The sequence below is a fragment of the Equus quagga genome, chromosome 5 (assembly GCF_021613505.1).
Source record: "Equus quagga isolate Etosha38 chromosome 5, UCLA_HA_Equagga_1.0, whole genome shotgun sequence".
Classification (NCBI taxonomy): Eukaryota; Metazoa; Chordata; class Mammalia; order Perissodactyla; family Equidae; genus Equus; species Equus quagga.
In genome coordinates, this window is record NC_060271.1 from 68,003,934 (window position 1) to 68,027,694 (window position 23,761).

The 23,761-nt window shown below is 37.9% G+C and overlaps 1 protein-coding gene across 2 annotated transcripts in view; it reads right to left on the minus strand.

Moving 5' to 3' along the window:
• Positions 1-23,761, minus strand: part of DNAH6 (dynein axonemal heavy chain 6) — a 249,696-nt gene that overhangs the window by 174,402 nt on the left and 51,533 nt on the right. For both annotated transcript variants that reach the window (XM_046660053.1, XM_046660052.1), the window contains 7 exons: positions 22,722-22,842; positions 20,221-20,372; positions 18,100-18,252; positions 13,488-13,739; positions 10,157-10,285; positions 7,208-7,321; positions 3,662-3,805 (listed from right to left, as the gene is read on the minus strand). In XM_046660053.1, the coding sequence (XP_046516009.1) occupies positions 3,662-3,805; positions 7,208-7,321; positions 10,157-10,285; positions 13,488-13,739; positions 18,100-18,252; positions 20,221-20,372; positions 22,722-22,842 (1,065 nt within the window). The remainder of the gene's footprint in view (positions 1-3,661; positions 3,806-7,207; positions 7,322-10,156; positions 10,286-13,487; positions 13,740-18,099; positions 18,253-20,220; positions 20,373-22,721; positions 22,843-23,761) is intronic.

Sequence of the window (23,761 nt, forward strand, 5' to 3'; positions counted from 1 at the left end):
AAAAGATAATCCATAAAAGAAAAATGTATAAATTGGATTTTATTCAAATTAAAGCCTTTTGCTCTGTGCAAATCTCTATTAAGGAACTGAGAAGACAAGCTAGTGACTGGGAAAAAATATTTTCAAGTTACATATTTGAAAAAGGACTTGTATCCAGATTATATAAAGAACTCTTGAAACTCAATAATAACAAAACAAACAACCCAATTAAAAATCAGGCAAAGATCCAAACAGATATTTCATCAAAGAAGATAGATGGATGGCAAAGAGACGTAAGAAAAGATACTCAACATCATTAGTCATTAGAAAATGCAACTTATGACCATCATGGGATACTACTACACATTAATTAGAATGGCTAAAATTAAAACCAAAGCAAACCAAACAAAAAAATCTCCCTAATGATATGTAAAGAAGTCACTCAACTGAACTACAAAAAAACAAACGATCCAATCAAAAAATGAGCAGAGGATATGAACAGACATTTTTCCAAAGAAGATATACAGATGGCCAATAGGCACATGAAAAGATGCTCAACATCACTAATCATCAGTGAAATGCAAATCAAAACTACACTTACATAGCGCCTTACACCCATTAGAATGGATATAATCACCAAGACAAAAAAATAACAAATGTTGGAGAGGTTGTGGAGAAAAGGGGACCCTCATCCACTGCTGGTGGGAATGCAAACTGGTGCAGCCACTATGGAAAACAGAAGGGAGATGTCTGAAAAAATTAAAAATAGAAATACCATACGACCCAGCTATCCCACTATTGAGTATTTATCCAAAGAACCTGAAATCAGCAATGCAAAGAGACTTATGCACCCAGTCTAGGTTCACTGCAGCACTATTCACAATAGCCAAGATGTGGAAGCAACCCAAGAGCCCATCGACTGACAATTAGATAAAGGAGATGTGGTATATATATATACAATGGAACAATACTTAGCCATAAAAAAGACATAATCATCCCCTTCGCAACCACATGGATGGCCCTTGAGGGTACTATGTTAAGTGAAATAAGCCAGACAGAGAAAGACAAACACTGTATGATTTCAATTATTTGTGGAATAGAAACAAACTTATGGACAAAGAGAACAGTTTAGTGGTTACCAGGGGGAAGGAGGTGGGGGGCGGGGAATGGGTACAAGGGGTGAAGGGGCACATTTATATGGTCTCTGGGAAATAATAATGTACAACTGAAATTTCACAATGCTATAAACTATTATGACCACAATAAAAATATATATATATATAAACTAATCAAAGTATGCTCTTCATATATGCCAGTTTATTGTATGTGTGTCATACATAAATAAAGCTATTAAAGTAAAACCTTAAAAGGACAGAAGAAAAACCTCCCTAATGATAACAAGTGCTGGTGAGGATAAGGAACAACTAGAATTCTCATACATTGCCCATGGGAAGGCAAATGTTACAGCCCTTTGAAAAAATGTTTGGCAGTGTCTTATAAACATACACTTGCCATACCACGTAGTATTTCCACTCCTAGTTATTTATCCAAGTGACTTAAAAACTCATGTTCACAGAAAAAGCTGTTCATGAATGTTTATAGCAGCTTATTAATAATCCTATAAAACTGGACATAATCCAAATGTCTTTCAACAGGTGCATGGATAAACAAACCGTGGTGATCCAGATAATGGAATACTACTCAGCAATAAAAATTAAAGAGCTATTGAATTACATAAGAATACAGAGGAATCTTATTTTTTAATATTCTAGTTCACAGAGTTGTGCAACTGTCACCACTATCTAATTTTAGAACATTTACATTACCCCAAAAGGAAACCCATACCCATGAGCTATTACTACCCATTTTTCCTTCTCTGCAACGCCTGGTAACCACTAACCTACTTCTCTCTCTGTTCTAAACGTTTTATATAAATGACATCACATGCTATGTAGTCTTTTTGTGACTGGCTTCTTTCACTTAGTATAACCTTTTCAAGGTTCATCTATGCTGTAGCACATATCAGTACTTCATTGCTTTTTATTGCTGAATAACATTCCATTGTATAGATATATCACATTTTGTTTATTCATTCTTTAGTCGATGGACATTTGGGTTTTTTCCGCTTTGGGCTATCATGAATAATGTTGCTATGAACATTCAGATACAAGTTTTTGTGTGAACATATGTTTTTAAGCCTCTTAGGTATATACTTAGGAGTGGAATTACTTGGTAATATAGTAACTCTATGTTTAACATTTTGAGAAACTGTGAAATTGTTTTCCAAAGAGACTGTACCACTTTATAATCCCACCAGCAACAGATACAGGTTCCAATTTCTCTAGATCCTCACCAATGCATTATATAATCTATCTTTTTCATCATAGCCTTGGTAGTGGGTGTGAAGTGGCATCTCATTGTGGCTTTTATTTGCATTTCTCTGATGACTAATAATGCTCAGCATCTTTTCATGTATCTTCTTTGGGGAAATGTCTATTCAAATCCTTTGCCCATTTTAAAGGGTTATGGGCCTTTTTATTTTTGAGTTATAAGAGTATGTTATATATTCTGGGTACAAGTACATGGATGCATCTTAAATGCATTTTTCTAACTGAACAATTCCAGACCCAAAAGACTGCTTATTGTGTTGTTCCATTTATACCATATTCTGTAAAAGGAAGAACTATAGGGATAGAAAACAGATCAGTGGTTGCCCGGGGTTGGGATTGAAGGAGGAGCTGACTACAAAGGGCAGCACAATGGAACTCGGGGGGGGATGGAACTATGTCCTATGGTACTGTCATATTGCATAGATGACTCCACCCATTTGTAAAAACCCATAGAACCGTATACCACAAAAAGTGACTTTTACTGTATGCAAGTTTAGAAAAAATCAACTAGGATTTTGAAGGAATGCAAGATGGAATGAAGACTGTGGTAAATGAATTAGTTAAGACCATATGACATAACCACACTAAGAGAATAAAGAAGAAAGAAACTGACGTAAGTTTGGAAAAGTGTCCTCACTAGATATTATAAGGCCAAAGGGGGAAAAACTGTGCAAAAACACCTTTCTCAAGGGGGAAAATTTACTTTTCATTGTGCCTGAAGCTTTGCTTATTTTTCCTACCCATGTCTTCTTTTAGTCTCTTATCTCACCTTTGAAAAAAAACCTAGAACTGCTTAGAAGGATAAAATCCTTTCCCTTTTTCTTCCCATTTCAGATACTGGTTTAGTAGTGATGGGTTTCAAAGAGCCAGCCCAGCACACCAACTGCCAGGCTTCCCAGCCTTCTTCACACCATGGTACATCTGGAAAATGGCATATTTGTTTGGTGCAGTGGTGTAAATGGACAAGGCTGCCCTAGCCTCATCTGGTCAACTAAGGGCTGAGCAGATCAGTATCTTGGCACACCTAGAATCCACTCCTGCACTATTTCCCCTACCGCTTAGGAAACTCTTACTCTGAATGCCCTGTCTAACCAAGGTATTCAGTTGCATGATTTGGCCAGATGAAGACAGGGATGCAATCTGTGCCTCTGCAAAAACTGAATTTGTCTTTTCTTTCTTCTCTCTCTGCAAAGCCGACTAACTCAAACAAGGAATTCCTGACTTTGGTTTCATTAGCAGCAAGCAGTAACTGATTGACCTGGAGTTTCTGAAATAATTTCTACTAAACTTACCTTTTCTTTCATTTTTTCCACCTTGCTTTTTAGCAGGGGCACTACATTGTTTGGTGGCAGGCCTTTTTCCAATTGAGTCACAAATTTGGCATACTTAGAAACTTGACCGTTTAGAACTTCTGGATCCAGGCTGTCAAATTTGGACTATAAAAATTAGAGGAAAAAAACGCAGAAAAAGAAGTTAAGACATATGAAAAAGGGCAAGCTCGAAATAGTAAAATCTTTTACATTGCTCAGATTTTCCAGTAGTTCTATTGCTGATGCAAGTCAACTCTACACTTTCGGAACGGCTTTACTTATTAAGATTGCTAACAGGGCATCAGGCATCACTTATTTATTTCCTTCACGTCCTTCTCTCCCACATCATCAAACAGTATTTCAATCCCTGTCATTTATTCCTGGGGGCTAACCCTTGTAAGGATACAAATAGTTAATTTTTACTTTTGCTCACTAGAAATTTTTCACCTAGTAGTCTCTTATTATTTGATTATGTACCCCTTAATACAAAAGATTTAAAACACCAATATATGCATGTATCTATCAATATATTTCTCAGTTATATAAACATACAAGTGTACACATATATTGACATGTCAGACAGGACATGGACTGAAGGTAATAGAAAATTTGTAGAAATGGAAAGATAGTCCATGCTCATGGATTGGAAGAATTAATATTGTCAAAATGTCCATACTACCTACAGCAATCTACAGATTCAATGCAATCCCTATCAAAATTCCAATGAGGTTTTTCACAGAAATAGAACAAACATTCCCAAAATTTGTATTGAACTACAAAAGACCCATAATAGTCAAAGCAATCTTGAGAAAGAACAAAGCTGGAACCATCAATTCCCTGATTTCAAACTGTATTACAAAGTTATTGTCACCAAAACAGTATGGTATTGGCATAAAAATAGGCACATAGATCAATGGTACAGAATAGAGAGCCCAGAAATAAGCCCACGCATACATGGTCAATTAATTTACAATAAAGGAGTCAAGAATAAACAATGGGGAAAGAACAGTCTCTTCAATATATGGTGCTGGGAAAACTGGACAGCCACGTGCAAAAGAATGAAACTGGAGCACCGTCTTACACTATACACAAAAACTACCTCAAAATAGATTAAAGACTTGACTGTAAAACCAGAAGATATAAAATTCCTACATGAAAACATACGCAGCAAGCCTCTTGACATCAGTCTTGGTGATGATCTTTTGAATCTGACACCAAAAGCAAAGGCAACAAAAGCAAAAATAAACAAGTGAGACTACATCATACTAAAAAGCTTCCTCACAGCAAAGGAAACCATCAACAAAATGAAAAGGCAACTTACTGAATGGGAGAAAATATCTCATATGTCTGATCATATGTCTCATAAGGGGCTAATATCCAAAATATATAAAGAACTCATGCAACTCAATAGCAAAAAAATAAACAATCTGATTTGAAAATGGGCAAAGAATCTGAACAGACATTTTTCCAAAGAAGATATAACAGATGGTCAATAGGCACATGGAAAGATGCTAATCACTAATCATCAAGGAAATTCAAATCGAAACCACGAGATATCACCTTATTTCTGTTAGATGCTAGAATGGCTAGTACCCAAAAGATAAGGAATAACCAGCGTTGGCGAGAATGTGGAGAAAAGGGAACCCTTGTGCACTGTTGGTAGGAATGTAAATTGTTGCAACCACTACAGAAAAATATATGGAGATTCCTCAAAAAATTAAAAATAGAACTACCATGTGATCCAGCAATTCCACTTCTGGGTATTTATCCAAAGAAAATGAAAACACTAATTCAAAAAGATACATGCACCCTCATGTTCATTGAACATTATTTACAATAGCCAAGACATGGAAACAACCTAAATGTCCACCAGTGGATGAATGGATGAAGAAAAGGTAGTGTATATATACAATGGAATATTATTCATCCATAAAAAAGAATGGAATCTTGCCATTTGTGACAACATGGATGGACCTTGAGGGCATTATGCTAAGTGAAATAAGTCAGGCAAATTCTGTATGATCTCACTTATATGTGAAATCTAAAACAAAACAAAAAAAGCAAGCTCATAGATACACAGAATAAATTGATGGTTGCCGGGGGTGGGGGTGAAGTGGGTGAAGGGGTCAAAATGTACAAACTTCCCATAATAAAATAAATAAGTCATGGGGACATAATGTACAGCATGGCGACTATACTTAATAATACCTTATTGCATACGTAAAAGTTGCTAAGAGAGTAGATCTTAAAAGTTCTCATCATAAGAAAAAAATTTTTTTCTAACTATGTATGGTGATGCATGTTAGCTAGACTTATTGTGGTGATCATTTTGCAATATACACAAACATTGAATCATTATGTTGTACACCTGAAAGTAATACATGTTATGTGTCAAACGTCTCGATACAAAAAGAAAATTCGTAAACCTTCGTTTTCCTTTCTTTTCTAGATTCAACATTTTCTGACCCCTGCTGGGTCTTTTCTGCGCATTTCCTACAGGGAATTCATCCCACTTTGGAAGCCACTGTTCTAATCTATGGTGGTAGTCAGAAAACTCTCTTTCTTCTTTACTCCTCAGGAACATTTTGTGTTTCTGAAATAAGTGATAAATGAGTTATGCAAGAGCATTTAAAATTCTCTGATGTTACAGCATATACTTGTTTGTTTTCTATTTTCTCCACCAAAAGATAAGTTCTGTGAGGGTTTGGACTTTGTCCTTTTTATTCTCCACTGGTATCCCCAGTACCTAGAACATTCTCTTGGAAACATTTCCTGTGTCACTGTTGTTTACCTCAGATATGTGACTTCTAATTCTAGGTATCAGCACAGGGAGACTGAATGAGAAAGTGTAAAACAGTATTTGTGAAGATGATGGTATTTGTAACATGCCCATTACACTTGAAAGTACAAATGGTCATCTCTTCTGCCTCCAAAAAGGCTGGCCCTTGTTAAGGTTTGACTTTAAGGGTAGACCTTACAAAGCAAACTCTTTGGTACTTGGCCCCCTAATTAAGAGAAATTACTATTGAGCCTCAGAGGAAGTTCCTAGATCTCATTACCCTGATTCTATTCTAACACGGTGAACAAAATGGCCTTCTTTTTATTTAAAGGAAAACAAGAACAGAAACCTAAGCTAACAGCAATCTAAAGCATGTAGACCACAAACAAAATCCTACGATCCTCAAGAACACTTGGGTGTAGTGTATCATAACAGCAATGTGTTCAGAAACCACAAAGCAGTTAAATGTCGTGCAGTGCGTCCCTTTGATGCTCCCTCACTAAATGGAGGACCCAAGAAGCCTGCTTTACAATAACACATTCTGCTCTGTGGCATATAGTGACAGAAAAACCTTGGTGCATTTCACTGGAAAGCTGATAATAATTCCCATAAGACTATAATATTGCATATCTTACTGAAATTAAGAGTATACCAGATTATTAAAAATCGCAATTCATATTATTAGGATTTTAAATTGAATTAATACAAAAATGATTTAAGAATTGAAAGCCCTTTTTTTTTTTTTTTACCTTTAACCATTCTTTTTGGAGTTGATCCCATTCAGACAAAGAACCCCACAGCAAATGTTTGAGCTTCAATTCAGCACTAACTTCTTCCAAAGCTTCAAACTTGGACACTTCCACCTTTAAAAATATAATAAACAAAATGCATATTTAGTTTTCAGATATAAAGATCCTATGTTATACTCCTGTTAGTAATTCTAGATACAGTGACTAATTAGTAGAATACGGTGGGTCCTAAATGGGGAAAGGAAAGGAGAGAGAGAAACAAATGAAAAAAAAAACCAAATCACAAAACCCCACATATATTCAAATTTCCATCTGAGTGACAAAATGTAACTTTTTATATTTCCTTAGAATTTAAACATTCTTCAAAGACATAAATATTAAAAGAGTACTGTGGGCATTCTTCCCCCAGCTGGATCATACATGTATACACATGCCTGGATATTTTTGGGAAAACAGATGAGTCTCCAGAGGCACCAATTTTCTTTAGGACGTGTGTACTTAAATGATAGACGAGGGAGAAGATGTCTGTGTGGTAGCTGGTGGAGAGGATGAAGAGATTTAAGATGGAGAGGACAGCTTGGTTTCTTACGTCTTTATAACCCCATGGGCTGTATATAAACCCTATAGAGAGAAAGGTCACAAGAAAATCTGAAGAAGCTGTTTTCATGAGAAGCATTTTAAGACTGCCTTGGTTTAGAGGTGGAGAAACCTCCAAGGGTTTGGTTGCACAGAAATTGTGAACTCTGTGAGCTCTGTGATAAGCTAAGACTTTGAACATTCCATCCCACAGCAGCAGAAAACACATTCTTTTCAAGTGCACATGGAACTTCCCTAGGATAAATTGTATAATAGGTCACAAAACAAATCTTAGCAAATTTAAGAAGACTGAAGTCATACCAAGTATCTTTTCCAATCACAATTGTATGAAACTAGAAATGAACAACAAGAGGAAAGCTGGAAAATTTACAGGCACGTGGAAACTAACACAATCCTGAACAACCAATGGGTCAAAAAGGAAATAAAAAAATAACTTGAAACAAATTAAAATGGAAACACAGCACACCAAAACCTATGGGATGCTGCAAAGGCAGTTCTGAGAGGGAAATTTATAGTGATAAATGTGCATATTAAGAAAATAGAAAGATCTCAAATGAACAACTTAACTTTACAAATCAAGGAACTAGAAAAAGAAGAACAAACCAAGCCCAATGTTAGCAGAAGGAAGGAAATAACAAAGATCACAGTGGAAATAAATGAAATAGAGAGCAGAAAAAAAGAATAGAAAAGATCAATGATATTAACAGCTGGCCTTTTGAAAAGACAGATAAAATCAAACAAACCTCTAACTAGACTAAGAAAAAAAGAGGGAAGACTCAAATAAATAAAATCAGAAATGAAGAGGAGACATTACAACTGACACCAAAGAAATATAAGTCTCATAAGAGAGTACTATGAACAATTATATGCCAACACATTGGACAACCTAGAAAAAACGGATACGTTCCTAGAAAAATACAACCTACCAATACTGAATCAGACAGAACAGAAAATCTGAACAGACCAATAACAAGTAAGAAGATTGAATCAGTAATCAAAGACCTCCCAACACTGAAAAGCCCAGGACCAGATGGCTTCACTGGTGAATTCTACCAAACACTTAAGGAAGAATTCATGCCAATCTTTCTCAAACTTTTCCAAAAAAACTGAAGAGGTGGGAATACTTCCAAACAAATTTTATGAAGCCAGCATTATCCCAACATTAGTGATCTAGTCTTGTCTTCACTAAGAATTAGAAATAATTTCCTAGGCCAGTTAGGTCTTCACTCCTATCCCCCAGATGACTGAGGGCTGCAGAAGGAAGGCTGGATTTGAGGTGATCATAAAGGAAGAATTAGTCAAGTACAGATACGGAATGTGGAAGGACGGGGACACACTTCTATTTCAAGCTCTGGCTCAAGCAATGCCATTCTTTGTGACCCAAGGAATGCCCACCTGTTAGTTGTAGCTTTTTATCAAGTTTTTCCTCCATACCTCCCTTCCTACTTTCCTATCTTGCAGGTCGGTTAACTCAACCTGGGTACAGCTTTGACTCTAGTTCTCTCATGCACAAACCTCCTGCCTGAAGTATTGCACTTGAGTGCCAAGCTCTATCTAGTGCCAAGCTCATTATTTTGGAGATTGCTCCAGCAAGCCCTGGGCTCGGGAGTGGACACCTTCTCAGATCACTTTCCGGCCATCCATCTGGGGCTCTGGAGGAGTCAGGTGCATTCCCATGTGAGATCCAGGCACTCCTCCAAGACTTTAGGGTTACTAATAGCACCTTCCTCGTGGCTGGTGGCCCCTGGTTTTGATCCTAGGAATATTTTCTTTTCTATTCTCTTCTCTTTTTGGTCTCTCTACTAGCTGTTCAGAGCACTTATATCTCTTACCTATCTCTCTTCATTTTTTTTTGAGTGATATCTTTTAACCTTTCAAACCTACCCTTTTGGATCCATCTGTTCCTTGGCTTAGCCAAATTCTATTCTTTCATCAAATTGGCACATCAAACTAGGACAAATCAGGCAATATTCATGGAATCATAACATGCATGTGAATGTAACAGAAGCTTGAATATTACTTAAGAAAGGGTAGAGGGGTTTAATTGATCACATTGAAAAATCCACATATGTTTTAACAAAGAAACTATAATCCTTTGTCCGAGGATTTATTTCTAATTCACAGTGACTTTTTAATAGGAAAGATATTTTGTCTCTCATGTATACTAATCTTTAAACACTTCAAAGGCAGGGAACACATCATATTTGTATTTCAGACTGTTCTAGTATGATGACTAGCACAGAGGTGTGACTGAATCATTGAATGTTTACAGTCTCATTGCTGAAAGCGCTTATCCATCAATGCCATTTCTATACACACATTTTAAAAATAGATGCGTAGAGCTGTTATTACCTTAAAATTCTTCTGATAGGATTTAAATTGAAATGCGCGTTTTTGAAGATCATCTAGAACTAATTGCAGATCATTCAACATGACCTTTATTTTGTCTTGATCAGCATTAATATCCAAAATCTGTGGATCCTGTAAAATTAAGATAGTTTTTGATTAGTCATTCTTCTTTTTTAATGTAGACCATTAAATTAAATGAATTTATAAGCATTTCAAAAAATACTTTTTCTAATTCTCTTTTCACTCTGATTTTTAGAAAATATGTTAAAATGGCTGCTTTTCCTAAATTTTAAAGTAATGCATATACATTCTAAGAAGTACAGAAAAGTATAAAGAAGTGTCATGGTAATAACATTGTTTTTAAATAGTACCTAATTTATTTTCCCTCATCCACTTTCATTTCCCACACTTCAACCAACATGACTTCAGGTAAGGAGAAGTAAATGCAATAGGAAAGAGAAGGAAGAGGATATGATATAAGGAAAATTTCCATTTTACAATAAAGAAAATAGAAAGCCCTTTGATTTCTGAGAGGGAGGAAGAGAGAAAATAAAGAATAAATGATCAGACATAAAATTTCCAGCTGACCTCTTGGGGTTGAAACCCCATCCAGTGAATGGGAATGGAAAAGCTCAGGAGAAAAGTAGAAACACCTAACTAGGTTTGGGAAAATCTGAGAAATTGGAAGCCTCTGAGAATTATTATAGCCACAGCTTGGGGAGGCCAATCTCTGATTCAGCATGGCCCTGCATTCAAAATGGCAACATGCTGTAAAGTAGAAAAAGCGAAGGGAAGTGTCCAGGCAGAAGGGGCTTGTGTTGACATTCTGGTGCTTCACGGCTTGGTGTGGTATGTGGGGACTGTGAAGTTCTCACGTGCCTTGATTCTGGCAGTGGGAAGTCCTGCAAGAACTGGTAGACCAGAATTCTGAGGTCAGGATGAGAAAGGCACAGATTACTTGATTGTAGACTATGGCAAAAATGACGGCTGTGGCAGCAGAGTCTACTGTGGTACCTAAAGAACTAGGAAGGACCCTTAGCTAACAGCTGCCTGGGACAACCAGGCCCAGCCCAGCCAAACTGCACCGGAAGCACCATGGTCCACAGGGATTTAATCCCATCCACCAGGAGGAAATACAAATTTCCTCTTATCAAGCAAGAGGTGGGATGGGATGGTGGCAAGGGTGAAGAAATACCTAATAGGGAGTTTGGATCTTAAATTGAATTAAAATCTATCCCAAAGAGACCAAGGTAGAATGAAATAGATATTTCAAACAGAAATAAATTGTAATCATCAATCGTCACATTTAGGTTTTTTCCTCCGACTTCCGCCATCAGCAGGAGTGGCGGTCTTGACAGCAAGATGATATCATTTATGGAAATAATGAAGTTGCAGTTCTTTGCTCAAGAGTGGTAATGAATTAATTCCAAATCCTCTATAAAAGCAGCACTTGCTGCAGAGAACACTGGCTATCATTTTCATGCACGTGGATCATGTTTTTTAAAATGCATGACTACACAGAAGGCACTAGCTAGCACTTTTGCTCTCTCTATTGATCTATCTGTACAGACAAGTATTGCTCCTAAACAGAGAACAAGGATTCATACTTTTTAATAGTCTGCGGTGTCTGGAATACAGTACAGAGTACAGCAGTTAATAGCAGACATTTTTTTTTTAAAGATTTTATGTTTTTTCCTTTTTCTCCCTAAAGCCCCCGGTACATAGTTGCATATTTTTAGTTGCAGGTCCTTCTAGTTGTGGCATGTGGGACGCCAACTCAGCATGGCTTGATGAGTGGTGCCATGTCCACGCCCAGGATCCGAACTGGCAAAACCCTGGGCCGCAGAAGCGGAGCGCGTGAACTTAACCACTTGGCCATGGGGCCGGCCCCTAATAGCAGACTTTTAATCATTGGAAGCAGACTGCATAAGCTTGAATCCTGGTTCCTCCATTTACTATTTGTGTGACCCTGGGAAAGTTACTTAACTTCCCTGTATCTTGGTTTCTTTCTCTACAAAATGTGAATAATAAAATCTTATAGGTGTTCTGAGAATTAAATGAGTTAAAACATGCAAACATATATAAGAATGTTCCTAGAAGCATTATGAATCATTGTCAAAAACTGTAAACAATCCCAATGTCCAAGAACTGTGGGATGGATAATTGAATTGTGGCATACAATGAAATACTGTATAGCAACAACCGTGGATAAACATCCACATACAGGAACACGGATAAATCTCAGGAATGTAACAAAATCCAAAAAAGGGCATACTATATGATTCCACTTAACTGAAGTTCATAAACAGGCTAAACTAACCTATGGCATCAGAATTCAGGGTAGTCGCTGCCTTTGGAGAGGAAGGAAGTGATAGTGAGCAGAGGGGACACTAATGGTACCAGTAACATTATAGTTCTTGACACGAGTAGGGGACACATGGATGTGGTCACCTTACGATAATTCATTGTACAGTTATTACAGTTATGTACAGTTTTCTGTGTGAAAATACAAAAATACTTCAATACGAAAGTAAAAACAATGCCAAGTCCTTAGAACAGTACTTGACACATGGTAAGTACCCAATAAATGTTAGCTACTTTTACCTTTTCATTGCAATACATAAAAATGTACATTGTAATCTTTAACGTCTGCATTGCATTCCTTTGAGCTAATGTACGCTAACACATTTTATTAATCCACTGTTGATGGACATTGAGTTTTTCCAATTTTTCAGATTTAATTATAACTTACATGGCTTTATACTTCTGTGATAAGATTTAGTCAATATTAATAATAAAATAGTGGATCATTACAAAATCATATTTTAACATATGCTTCAGTTAAGAATCACCCAGATGTCTATGCCAAATTCTTAAAAAAATTCCCCTTGTATCTTTTGTATAGTAAAATTGGTGCAAGTTAACCAAATACTCTTCATTAACATTTATCAATTTATACTTTGCCTCTTCCTAAATGGGAATTTTCTAATTTGTGGCTAAGCAAACTTCAGAATTGTGACAATAGCTATAAAATATGCTAACAAGTTGTAAAACACTCATTTAAAAATGATAAATACAAGCTAGGAGAAAGAAAATTCAATATTACATATATGCTTTCTTCACAATGGTCTGGAATTTATTCGGTACTCAGAGGTTCAGAAACAGTTTCAATTTTAAATAGCAGCTCAAAGACATTGTTTATTGATTAGAACAAAACCATAAAAACAAAAAGTTAAATCAGATTAAAATGAAATATGCTCCTTAAATGGTTTAATTAAAATGTAATAGTCAGATTTTACATAGATTATTTTTTAAAAACCCTGTGTTGGCTTACCTGTGCTTGCAGCTTCACTTCGTTCACTTCATTGCTTAGCTCTTCAAGATCTCTTCCCAAATGCAGACAAAATTGCTTAATCCTTGTTTCCCTGTCGCCCACAGATTTATCAATGGCATTCCGAACAGCTACAATGGACGGCTTCATAGTAGCAAAAACAGCAAAGTCTTCAGGAGGTGTGGGAACCTGGTATTGTTCAATGAGCTTGTACATTTGAACCACTACATTCGCTTCCTCTTCAAGGCTTTCGATCTAAACAGAAACATAGTTGCTTGTTAAATATATCAGAGTCCTATTATACCCTTTAAATTTTGTCTAATAGGAGACAGATGCTGTGCACCATGTGGTGCACCATGAACATCACGCTGTGAATAGCCAGCACATGAGGAGTGTGTTTAATGATGTGATCAAACTGGCTGAAGCGTGCTGGGTGATAAATACAGCCATCGCTACAATACAGGTAATCAGACCCGGGAGTACGTTGTTCAGAGCTGAGCACAGTTAGCACTAGTCTTACAAATGTTTATTTCTCTCTCTTCTCTCTCTCTCTTTTGTTGCCTAGTGGCATTAAACAGTGCCAATATTTAAAGTTTTCAGACAGAACACATGCTGTGAGGATGCTCAGTTGTAATATCTGAGCTTCCAGGCATGTGTGCTGAGCAGTGATTGTTCCAGAGCAGGCCCCGAGGTCTGGATAGGCCATCATCCTGGCTGCATGTTCCCCACTATCCTTTAATAAATGCTTTTACTACTTCCAACTGATTACGAAACGCCTTCACTTTGATGTCCTACCTTCAGTGGACAGTGTCTTTCCTAATTTTGTGGCAAGGATTTAATTTGGGGGGAACCCACCTCTCCTCCACTCTGCCACATGGTTTTAGAGGGAGCAGCCATGTTCACACAACTCGACCCGACCTCCCGGCCCTAAGCTGAACCAAGCAGCATCATATCGGGACCTGGTGAACCCAGCTCAGTTGACCTCTCCCTTGAACGTGGGGAGAGTTAGACTGTAGGTGCTGGCAGAGACCATTTGCTTTCACATGGAAACAAAGCAGGTCCTTAACATGAGAAGATAAATGCAGAGGCTTTTGGAGAACTGGTTCTCAACCTTTAGCTTGCATCACAGTTACCTGGAAAACTTGTTAAAACACAGATTATTGGGTCCTTCCCCTGAGTTTCTAATTCAGAAGGCCTAGGTTGGGGCCCGAGAATATGTATTTCTAACAAGCTCCCCAGTGATATTGATGCTGTCGGCTTGGACCCACACTTTCAGAACTCCTGTTCTAGAGAGGAGCAGAGATGAGAGATGGAAAGAGAGATGCCTTTTTGGTTTCCCTACCCTCCTCTAGTCCCTACTTCCTGTCCCTTTTAAAGGCTATCTTCTCCATGCCTTTGGAGTCCAGAAGACATCGCCACAAACTTAGAATAAATATTCTTATTTTTCTAAGATAACTACATGAGTTTTTGTTACTTTCAACCAAAAGTGTCTAACACCTTAAACAAGTTATAAACAGAACTAAGTCTCTGTACACCAAGATCTGTTCATCTTCCTGTATCTCCTGTCCTTGAAGTAAGCATATGTCCAGGTTTTTCTGGAAGTGTCCTGCTTTACACTGATTGTCCCGGCATGGTGATTAATAGTGTCTCTTTCGCTCTCAACAGTGGCCTGGTCAGAGAACAATTATGTGCCCTGCCCTACCTACACTGGTTCATGATACTACTCTCGACCTGTTCCCTATAGAAAGATACCCCAGAATGATCTCGGACTTGTCTTGTCCTCTCATCCAGTTGCCCACTAAATCCTTTCAAGTCTACTTACTTAACAACTCTAGAATCAGTTCCTTCTCTCCTGTCCTTGAAAATAGTGCTTTAGCTGCAGTTCACCACTTTCTCCACCAAACCCCCTTTCTCCACAGCATACCAACTGCCCTTGTCCTGCTGCCTCAGGTCTTTGCACACGGCTTTTCCTCTCCCTGGAAGGCCTACCTGAATAGATGTACTTTAGGACATAGCTTAAATTGCCCATCCTCCACAAAGCCTACTGTGACCCATAGGCAAGAATGACCACAAACCCCCAGTCCTACAACACTGTCTTGTACCTATACCCATTGCATAATGACTATCTGCTTTCATTTAGGCTCTGAGCTTCTTGAAAGCAGGTTTACTCATTGTTATAGTCCTTGCACCCTGCTAAATAGGTATTCACTAAATTTTATGAATGGATGGATGAGCTTCCAAAAAAAGCTGTCCATTTGTGGAGAGCATCTCTTAAGGGAAACTGCTTCCCCGACACATCACCCAGCAATGTACAGACAACCTCATGGAGATGGGACTCAGTCTGGGTTTTCTGCATGGCACATCAGCTCTCCTGTTCTGGAACCTCCGAGTGAGTACAGTCTAACTTCTGCAATGTGACCTTACCTTCCTGTCAGAGTTTAAATAACAGGATGGGGGGAGGGTGCTGAATCCATTTATTAGCTTTTAAGAGTTAACACTGGAATAGAGAGATTCTCTCTTGGTGATTGGCTAGACCCGCAATGTAACCTGGAAGCCGCTGGTGGCCACGTTTGCTGCTATGGGATGAAGCAGCAGAAGCAGCCTGTCTGCAGATGGAGAGAGACAAAGCGGACCCTCAGAGAGATGCAGTGGGGACAGATGGAGAGAGAGGATTGCCTGGGTTTCCTCAGCCTTCTCATTCCTGGTTCTGGAAGTTCTTAAGCCTACTTACACTCTTGATGAAGGGGGTGGGGTTCTATGAAATACTCTTGAATCCTTAAATAGGGTCCTTATTTTTGGCCTAAGCTAGCTCATGTGTGTTTTGGTTATGTGTCCAAAGAATCTTAATGAATAGCATAAATAATAATAATAATAATTGGCATCTTTAGACTCCTGGTATGATGTATGAGCAAACCTGAGGGAGAACGACAATTATCTGCCCTTTTATGAAGGTGCTGTTTCTTGAAATGAGAAACGAAATTGTTACTTTTATAGGCACATGGGATAGACTTTAAAGCAGTACCCCCTTATCCATGGGGGATATGTCCCAAGACCCCCACTGGATGCCTGAAACCGTGGATGGTACCAAACCCTATAAATATTATGTTTTTTCCCATACATACGTACCTATCATAAAGTTTAAATTATAAATTAGGCACAGTAAGAGATTAACAACTAAAAGTAAAACAGAACAATTATAATAATACACTGTAATAAAAATTACCGTAGAGCTTAGCAACCTCAGAACACTTTTTTTTCTTTCCTTATTAAGTCGAGAACTTTCACCTTTTCACTAAAGGAGGCACTTTACATCTTCTCTTTGGTATATCCAAATTGCCGGCATCACTACTCTTGCACTTTGGGACTATTTTAAGTAAAATAAGTGTTCCTTGAACACAAGCACTGCCATATCACGACAGTCAATCTGATATCTGAGATAGTTACTAAATGACTAACGGGCGGGTAGTGTAGACAGTGTGGATCTGCTAGACAAAGGGATGATTCATGTCCTGAGTGGGACAGAGCAGGACAGTGTGAGATTTCATCATGCTACTCAGAACTCACACAATTTAAAACTCATTTCTGGAACTTTCCATTTAATATTTTTGGATTGTGTTTGATGCAGGTAATTGAAACTGTGGAAGGCAAAACCACAGATAAGGGGGGAATACTGTGCTATTAATTCTTTTACTACAGAACAGGCTATCCAGGTGTTAATCACTTATGTCACCCGGTTTATATTTTTTTATTTGTAACATATCTTTAATTTCCAGATATATTAAAAAATAATTTATCACTATCTCAAATGTCAATTTGATATGAATGAAAGCTTATGAAAAACTGACTATTGAAACTATGTAAATGCTAGATTGCCTGCCACAGGGAAAAGCTTGAGATGAGGAAACCAATTTCCAGAGAGAAAGAAATAAGGAAGACAAAAGACTGTGTGTGTGTGTGTGTGTGTGTGTGTGTGTGAGAGAGAGAGAGAGAGAGAGACAGAGCTGGCCCCATCATTTGTGTCACTTGAATCCCCATATCTACTGTTCTCTCCCCACCCCCACTTCTCTATTTAAGCTAGTTTGAGTTGGGTTTTTTCATTCATAAAGGTAAGGTTGCTGACTATTATGCAAATATAGGTTAAAAGTGAAGACTTCCATTGTGACTCGTCTCTAGATTACAATTCTATTACCATTTATCACAAATAAGAATCGAAATAAACTGTGGGTGAGGACATTGGCTTTGTGGTCAGAGATCCAAATTTAAATTCTGGCTCTACTCCAAAAAAGCTCTGTGATCTTGGACAAAATAATCTACCTTAGTCCCCTTTACTCATCTGCAGAATGAGAATAAAAATTATCTATACTTCTTAAGTTTTTGTGAGGATTTAAAACATAATGTGTGTAAAAATTTTAGTGAAAAGCCAGACTAGCGGTAAGGGTTTGATCAACGTTAGCTGTCGTTGTTGCTGTGATGTAGGGCATCCACTTACTTTGTCTGAAAGTGTTTAGGATGTTTTGACAGATGTTTCTTGACCTTCAGTTCCTCAATTTCTTTTATTTGTCTTTCTTATCTACCACAAGATCTGGAATATTGAGTTATATAAGAATCAACTCACCCTTTCCTGAATTTCATCAAGAAATACTAAGCTGTTAACATATTCTATGGTGGTCGTTGGAATAAATTCAAGTTTATACTCTGCATCTTGTGCCTCAGAGATAATAGTGTCCACTTTTTTCTTGCTTTGACGAGGAAGCATAAAATTTAGCACCTAGGAAAGAAAAAAAATGTGAATCACAACTACTTGAATATTTCCATTTTATTACATATTTTAGATAAATCCTAAATGAATGTCTGTTAAGTCAGCAGGTACAGGAAACTGCAGTATATATGAGGGGCTCGTTTTGTTTTTGGTGAGGAAGTTTGGCCCTGATCTAACATCTGTTGCCGATCTAACGTCTTGCCCATCTTCCTCTATTTTTCCGTATGTGGGATGCCTCCACAGCATGGCTTGACAAGTGATGTGTAAGTCCATGGCTGGGATCGAAACCTGTGAACCGCAGGCCACTGAAGTGGAGTGTGTGAACTCAACCACTATGCCACTGGGCCCGCCCCTGAGGGGCTGCTTTTTCACATTAAATCACTGCTAGTTGAATAAACCAACAGGAAGGGCAGGTTTTCAAGATCATTTTCAGAACAAACTAGATTGTGCAGCTTATTAAAAGTTTTCCTAAATGCTCTGATCTCTTGTAAGCACCCTTTCTACTACTTTGCCTTATGTAGTAGACATTGCGGTGCCCTCCCCAGCATCAATTCCACTCCTTTCATGTTGGATGGTAGCATTGTGGTTTGGGAAAAGTGACCTCTCCTTCAGAAACAAAGATGGAGTCTGACTGATCATTAGGCAAATTATAAGTATGGCTTCCTTTGGCCAAGGAGATTGGATTAGGGCAGACCTCTGACCTTCGCTGATCTAATCAGATAGAAGCCCAGGACTTTTGTTTAAGGCTGAGAGGGATGTGTGCTTGGAATCTCAATCTCTCTTTCTTTCTCTGTCTGTAAATAAACAAGGAAATAATGAGCCTATGGAGCTTTTGACAACCATTTCACAAACGTGAGGGAATGCTAGCTTTAGGATGAAGCTGGCACATCAGGAGGCTCAGTATAGACAATGAAAAACATTGGGTCCTCAGTAACACAATTGGGTCACTAGACGAAACCTCCCTGATACCCATCTGCCCTTTGGTCTTTTTAGATGCATAGTCCATAAATTTTCTGAATGCTTAAGCAGTTTGAGTTTTCTTTGGTTTGGTAGGTAGTAGTGCTCAAAAATTTGTTGAAATTGAATTGAATTTGCTCCAATTATATATTTTTTTCCTTTTTTAACAGGTGAAGAAGCAAAGCTCTAGAAGAAAGCCCAATGCCATACAGCTCATTAAGGACAGAACAGATCCTGGCACTCAGGTCTGCAGTCTTTTATACAGCACTGTCTCTGTCATCTACACTAGGGTTCAGCAAAGGTTTTCTGTAAGGGCCGGATAGTAAATCTTTTAGATTTGCAGGACATCATCTCTGTCACCACTATTCCACTCTGCCCTTGTAGTGAGAAAGCACCCACAGGCAATACATAAGCAAATTGTCATGGTTGTGTTCTAATAAAACTGTAGGTACGAAACAGGTGGCAGGCTGGATTGGCCCGTGGGCTCGTTTCCCAGTCCCTGTTCTACACCGTCGCCTCTCTGGAGGGTTTTGATTATACATAGGTCAACTCCGGCTTCAAAGGAAGGCCCGAAAGTTACTATAGAACCAGTAAAAATTTCCTCAGCTCTACAACTCACCAAAATATAGTCAGATATTTAGGGACAGTTTCAGATCAGCAAATGATCTCCTAACTTGATCTCAGTATCCTAGAATCAACCAGCATTCCCACTAGACACTAAATTGTTACAAGCAATCTCTCTTCTGCAAGAAGCTTTGAAGTGCTCCAACAAAGGAAAAAGGAGTGGGAGTCAGAGGCTGGTCTGAGCGAGGCCCGCAGTCCCCTCCCTTCCCTCCTCTGAAATCTGACTGTGCTTGGGACAGAAAGAAGCACGTGGGACTTTTCCTAGCAATTAATTTTAGACTTACGTTAATTTTCAACATCTGCAATATTAGAAACTAAAGATAGTTTACTTGCGGTAGAAAAATAAAAAACTAATTGTAGAGGCCATAATTGCAATTTTTCCTAGTTCATAGTTACCTCCAAGCATCGCAAAGGTGATGGAATTAGTTTTTCTTTTAGCAGCTTAGTGTCAATGAGCAGCAATCCCACGTTTCTGGTGGGTCGTAGAGCTACCACATCCTTGTGCTGTCTGTGATATTTTTCCAGTTGTTCGCTAAAGAACTGAACATCTACATAAAATAAAGCATAAAATACATCATATCAAATTTTAAGGGATCATTATAAAATATGTTAAAAATCATGGCAGTAATAAATTTATATATGTATTTGTGTAACTATCCATATGTAGAGTACCTTGTATAACTTTAAAATTTTAATTTGTAATGCTTCACATTTTATTCTTGTAATAAAGAAACCAATGTTTAATAATTAAGTATGTTTTAAAATAATAATTAAATATGTAAATATGTTTCTGGCTATTAAGAGATGGCAGATGAAAATAACTTGTAATTGCATTAGAGGCCCTAGTCTGGAATGGACTAGATTGTAGAGTCAGGTTGGTTTGAAGTTGGGCTTAATCTAAGGGTTCTCCTATGTGGCACCTCAATGTAAAGCATTTTGAGGATATTAACAACAAAAGTTCGAATCACAAGAGATCAAGCATAGCTAAAGTGATGCCCACCCCTCTTCCCAGCACCTCTCTGCCAGCCCTGCTCCCCAGCCCATGGTTAAGGCCTTTGGCAGTAGCACCTGCCATATGCCGCAGTTGCATTTTGATAATCTTCCTGCCTCTCTTTTCTCCCTTCTCCAAGCTGCCTGGAACAGTGGAAGCACGATTATTCCTGAATACACTTTTATCATACTGTTGGTCAAAAGCAGTTCTTTCTAACTCACATATGATACTAAACTACTCTGCTTGTCTTTCAAAACCCTGTCTCCTCTGGGCCTTTAAAATGTAGCTCAATTTATTTCTAATTACTTCCTCTGCTTGGGTCAGGTGGATTTCCTTACTACTGCTCCCCGTTCTCCTATAACCCTCCTGTACCTCCCAGAGTTTAGGAGTCCAGGCCAGTGTGCTCCAAAGTCCCAGCCAACAAATAGTTAATACCTGCAAGACCCTGGTTCTAGCATTGAGACAGAAACGACAAACCAAGGCAGGACTGGATTAAGACCAATTTAGGAGTCTGGTGACCTCATCCAGTTGGGAACTTGGCGAGGGGTCAAAGTTATCCAGTGTGATGAATGTGCTAGCAGGAGACTAGGAGGCCTTGGCCTCAAGGCTATGAGTAGAAAATCTAAGTGATTAAAACCAGTTATTTGGGTTAGGCCTACTTCCTGTGCTGAAATGCCAGGCTCCATAGCTTACTGCCACCGTGGTGGTGTGCCATAGCATGCGAGGCACTGTGTCTCTGTCAGTCCACTCCCGTGCAGCACACACTAGGTCTCAGTGTGACACTGCTGTTGAAGAACAGTGGAACTAGACTTGTCTCATTTTTGTGTTTTCTAAACTCATGCCCCACTTTGGTCTCTCTAACAAGTCAACGTTTTGAAAAAAGGGGTTTGTTTCAGAGTTTAAAAATTCTTATGTCTTAAGGGACATAAGAATTGGACACAATGCCTGCTCTTGGACTAGATCCTGGGCTAAACCAGCTGCAAACTGCTTTATTTTGGGAATTTTGAAAATGGACTAGACATTGACATTAAAAGATTAGTTTTTTAGATGTGATAATATTACTTTGGTTCTGTAGGAACATGTTTTTTAAAGATGCATATTGAAGTATCTAATTTAGAGATGGAATGTCTGATTTACTTTAAAATACTTCAGCATAATAAAAATAAAAAATGGAAAGAAATACATAAAAATTTATAGAAAAAAACTAGTGCTGGTTCATGAGGCAAAGTAGCAAAGTAAACTTTTTTGTGTACATAAAAATAAAGCAATAAAGCCAGTTCACCAAATAAAAAAAGGATATAAATGATATGCTTCACATTTTTAAATAGGAATAACAAATAATATGTACTTAATTTTCACAATCATCTAAGAACTTCCTGCCCTGAATTTTCACTTGGGTCTTGTAAATTATTTTATTTTGTTGAAGATAATGAGTTTAATAAAATCATTTCCCCTTTGGTCTAATTTCAGGACTAAGAGTTGTTCATTCACACCCACCAGGTTGAAATATGGCTGCAAAAATAAAGAGAGACTTGAATTTCTGAGATAGGAAAACACGTCTATAAACATTATTTGAAGGATGTAGAGGTAGACATTCCTTTCGACTCCTCCCCATATACAGGCTATCCAGCCTTAGCGCTGGACAACTTCACACTGGAAAATAAGCCATTAGGGAGGCATTGCTCCCCAAAATGTCCTAAAATAAGACAGTAACACTGAGAGAAGCCAAAGAAAAAAGTAATTCTACAGAAAATAACCTAGAAATGAACAAACTCTTGTCTTTTGTCAGGTCAACTATTTTGGGCCACCATTTCTGTCACCATACACCACCAAGCAGAAACCCAGAATACTATAAACCTCAGTATCCCTATCAAGAATAATTAGTAAAGACAAATGGAAAACTTACCAGGTTCTTGAAGTTTAAGAGCTTGTAAATCAAGACTTTCATTTTCCTTAAAGAATATCTGGAACTTTTCAAATGTAGCTGCATATAATTGAGCCGATTCAAATGCTGCCTGTATGGTTTCCTAAATGTTATAAACAAATAGACAAATACAATTTTATTTTTCTTGAGCAGAATTCAATTCAATATAACCAACCAACGAACCAATCAAACACAAATGCCTTCTCTGTGTCCAACAATATGCTCTGACCGGGGGATACATGAGTGAAGGAAGATACCATCCTTGAGGACAAGGAGCTGTGAACAGATTCTCTTATGAAATTTAAAATAATACATCTTCAAATCTGACTTTTGAAGAATTGTTCCTTATGACTCAAAGGAAGCACATTTGTAATTTTTTTAGCTTCATGGCGAACTTATACATCACTAGTAAACATACGGCAAGAGACAATGTCTGTTTACTTTCCCAACTGCAGATTTTATGTCTTAAAGTGCTTTTGAGCAAAGGCAAAAGTGTTCAGCATATCTACAAAATGACTTGCTTGATCTTGCTATCAATCCTCTGTACTGGCAAGTCTCTTATTCCAATATCCTTCATGATTTGCCCTAATAAAAACCTTTTCTTTATCTCTCTTAAACTTGGCTTCAACCTGCCCTTCCCCACAAAGTTTTTTCAAACCAAAACAGTAATTTCCAATCATTTCAGCCCCTTTAATACCTATACCAATACATACTATCATATTTCAATGCCTATGAAAGGCTGCAAGGATCTGTTTGTTGGTGGTCTTGGTCCCTGACTCCCTGGCTGTACTCCATAAACTTCCCTTCTATTTCCTACCAAGACTTTTTTCAATGGACTGCAATTTGTCCCAGAGAAGATCAATGGAATTGCTCATTCCCAACACATCAATGCCAGGGTAAGTGGCTCAAAGCCATGCTCTACGGATAGTGGCTAGTAGTAGAAAATTTAATTACATAGAATAACACATACCCTATATGGCTATATTTAGTTGTTCATTCATGTATTTCCTTTTAATAGGTTC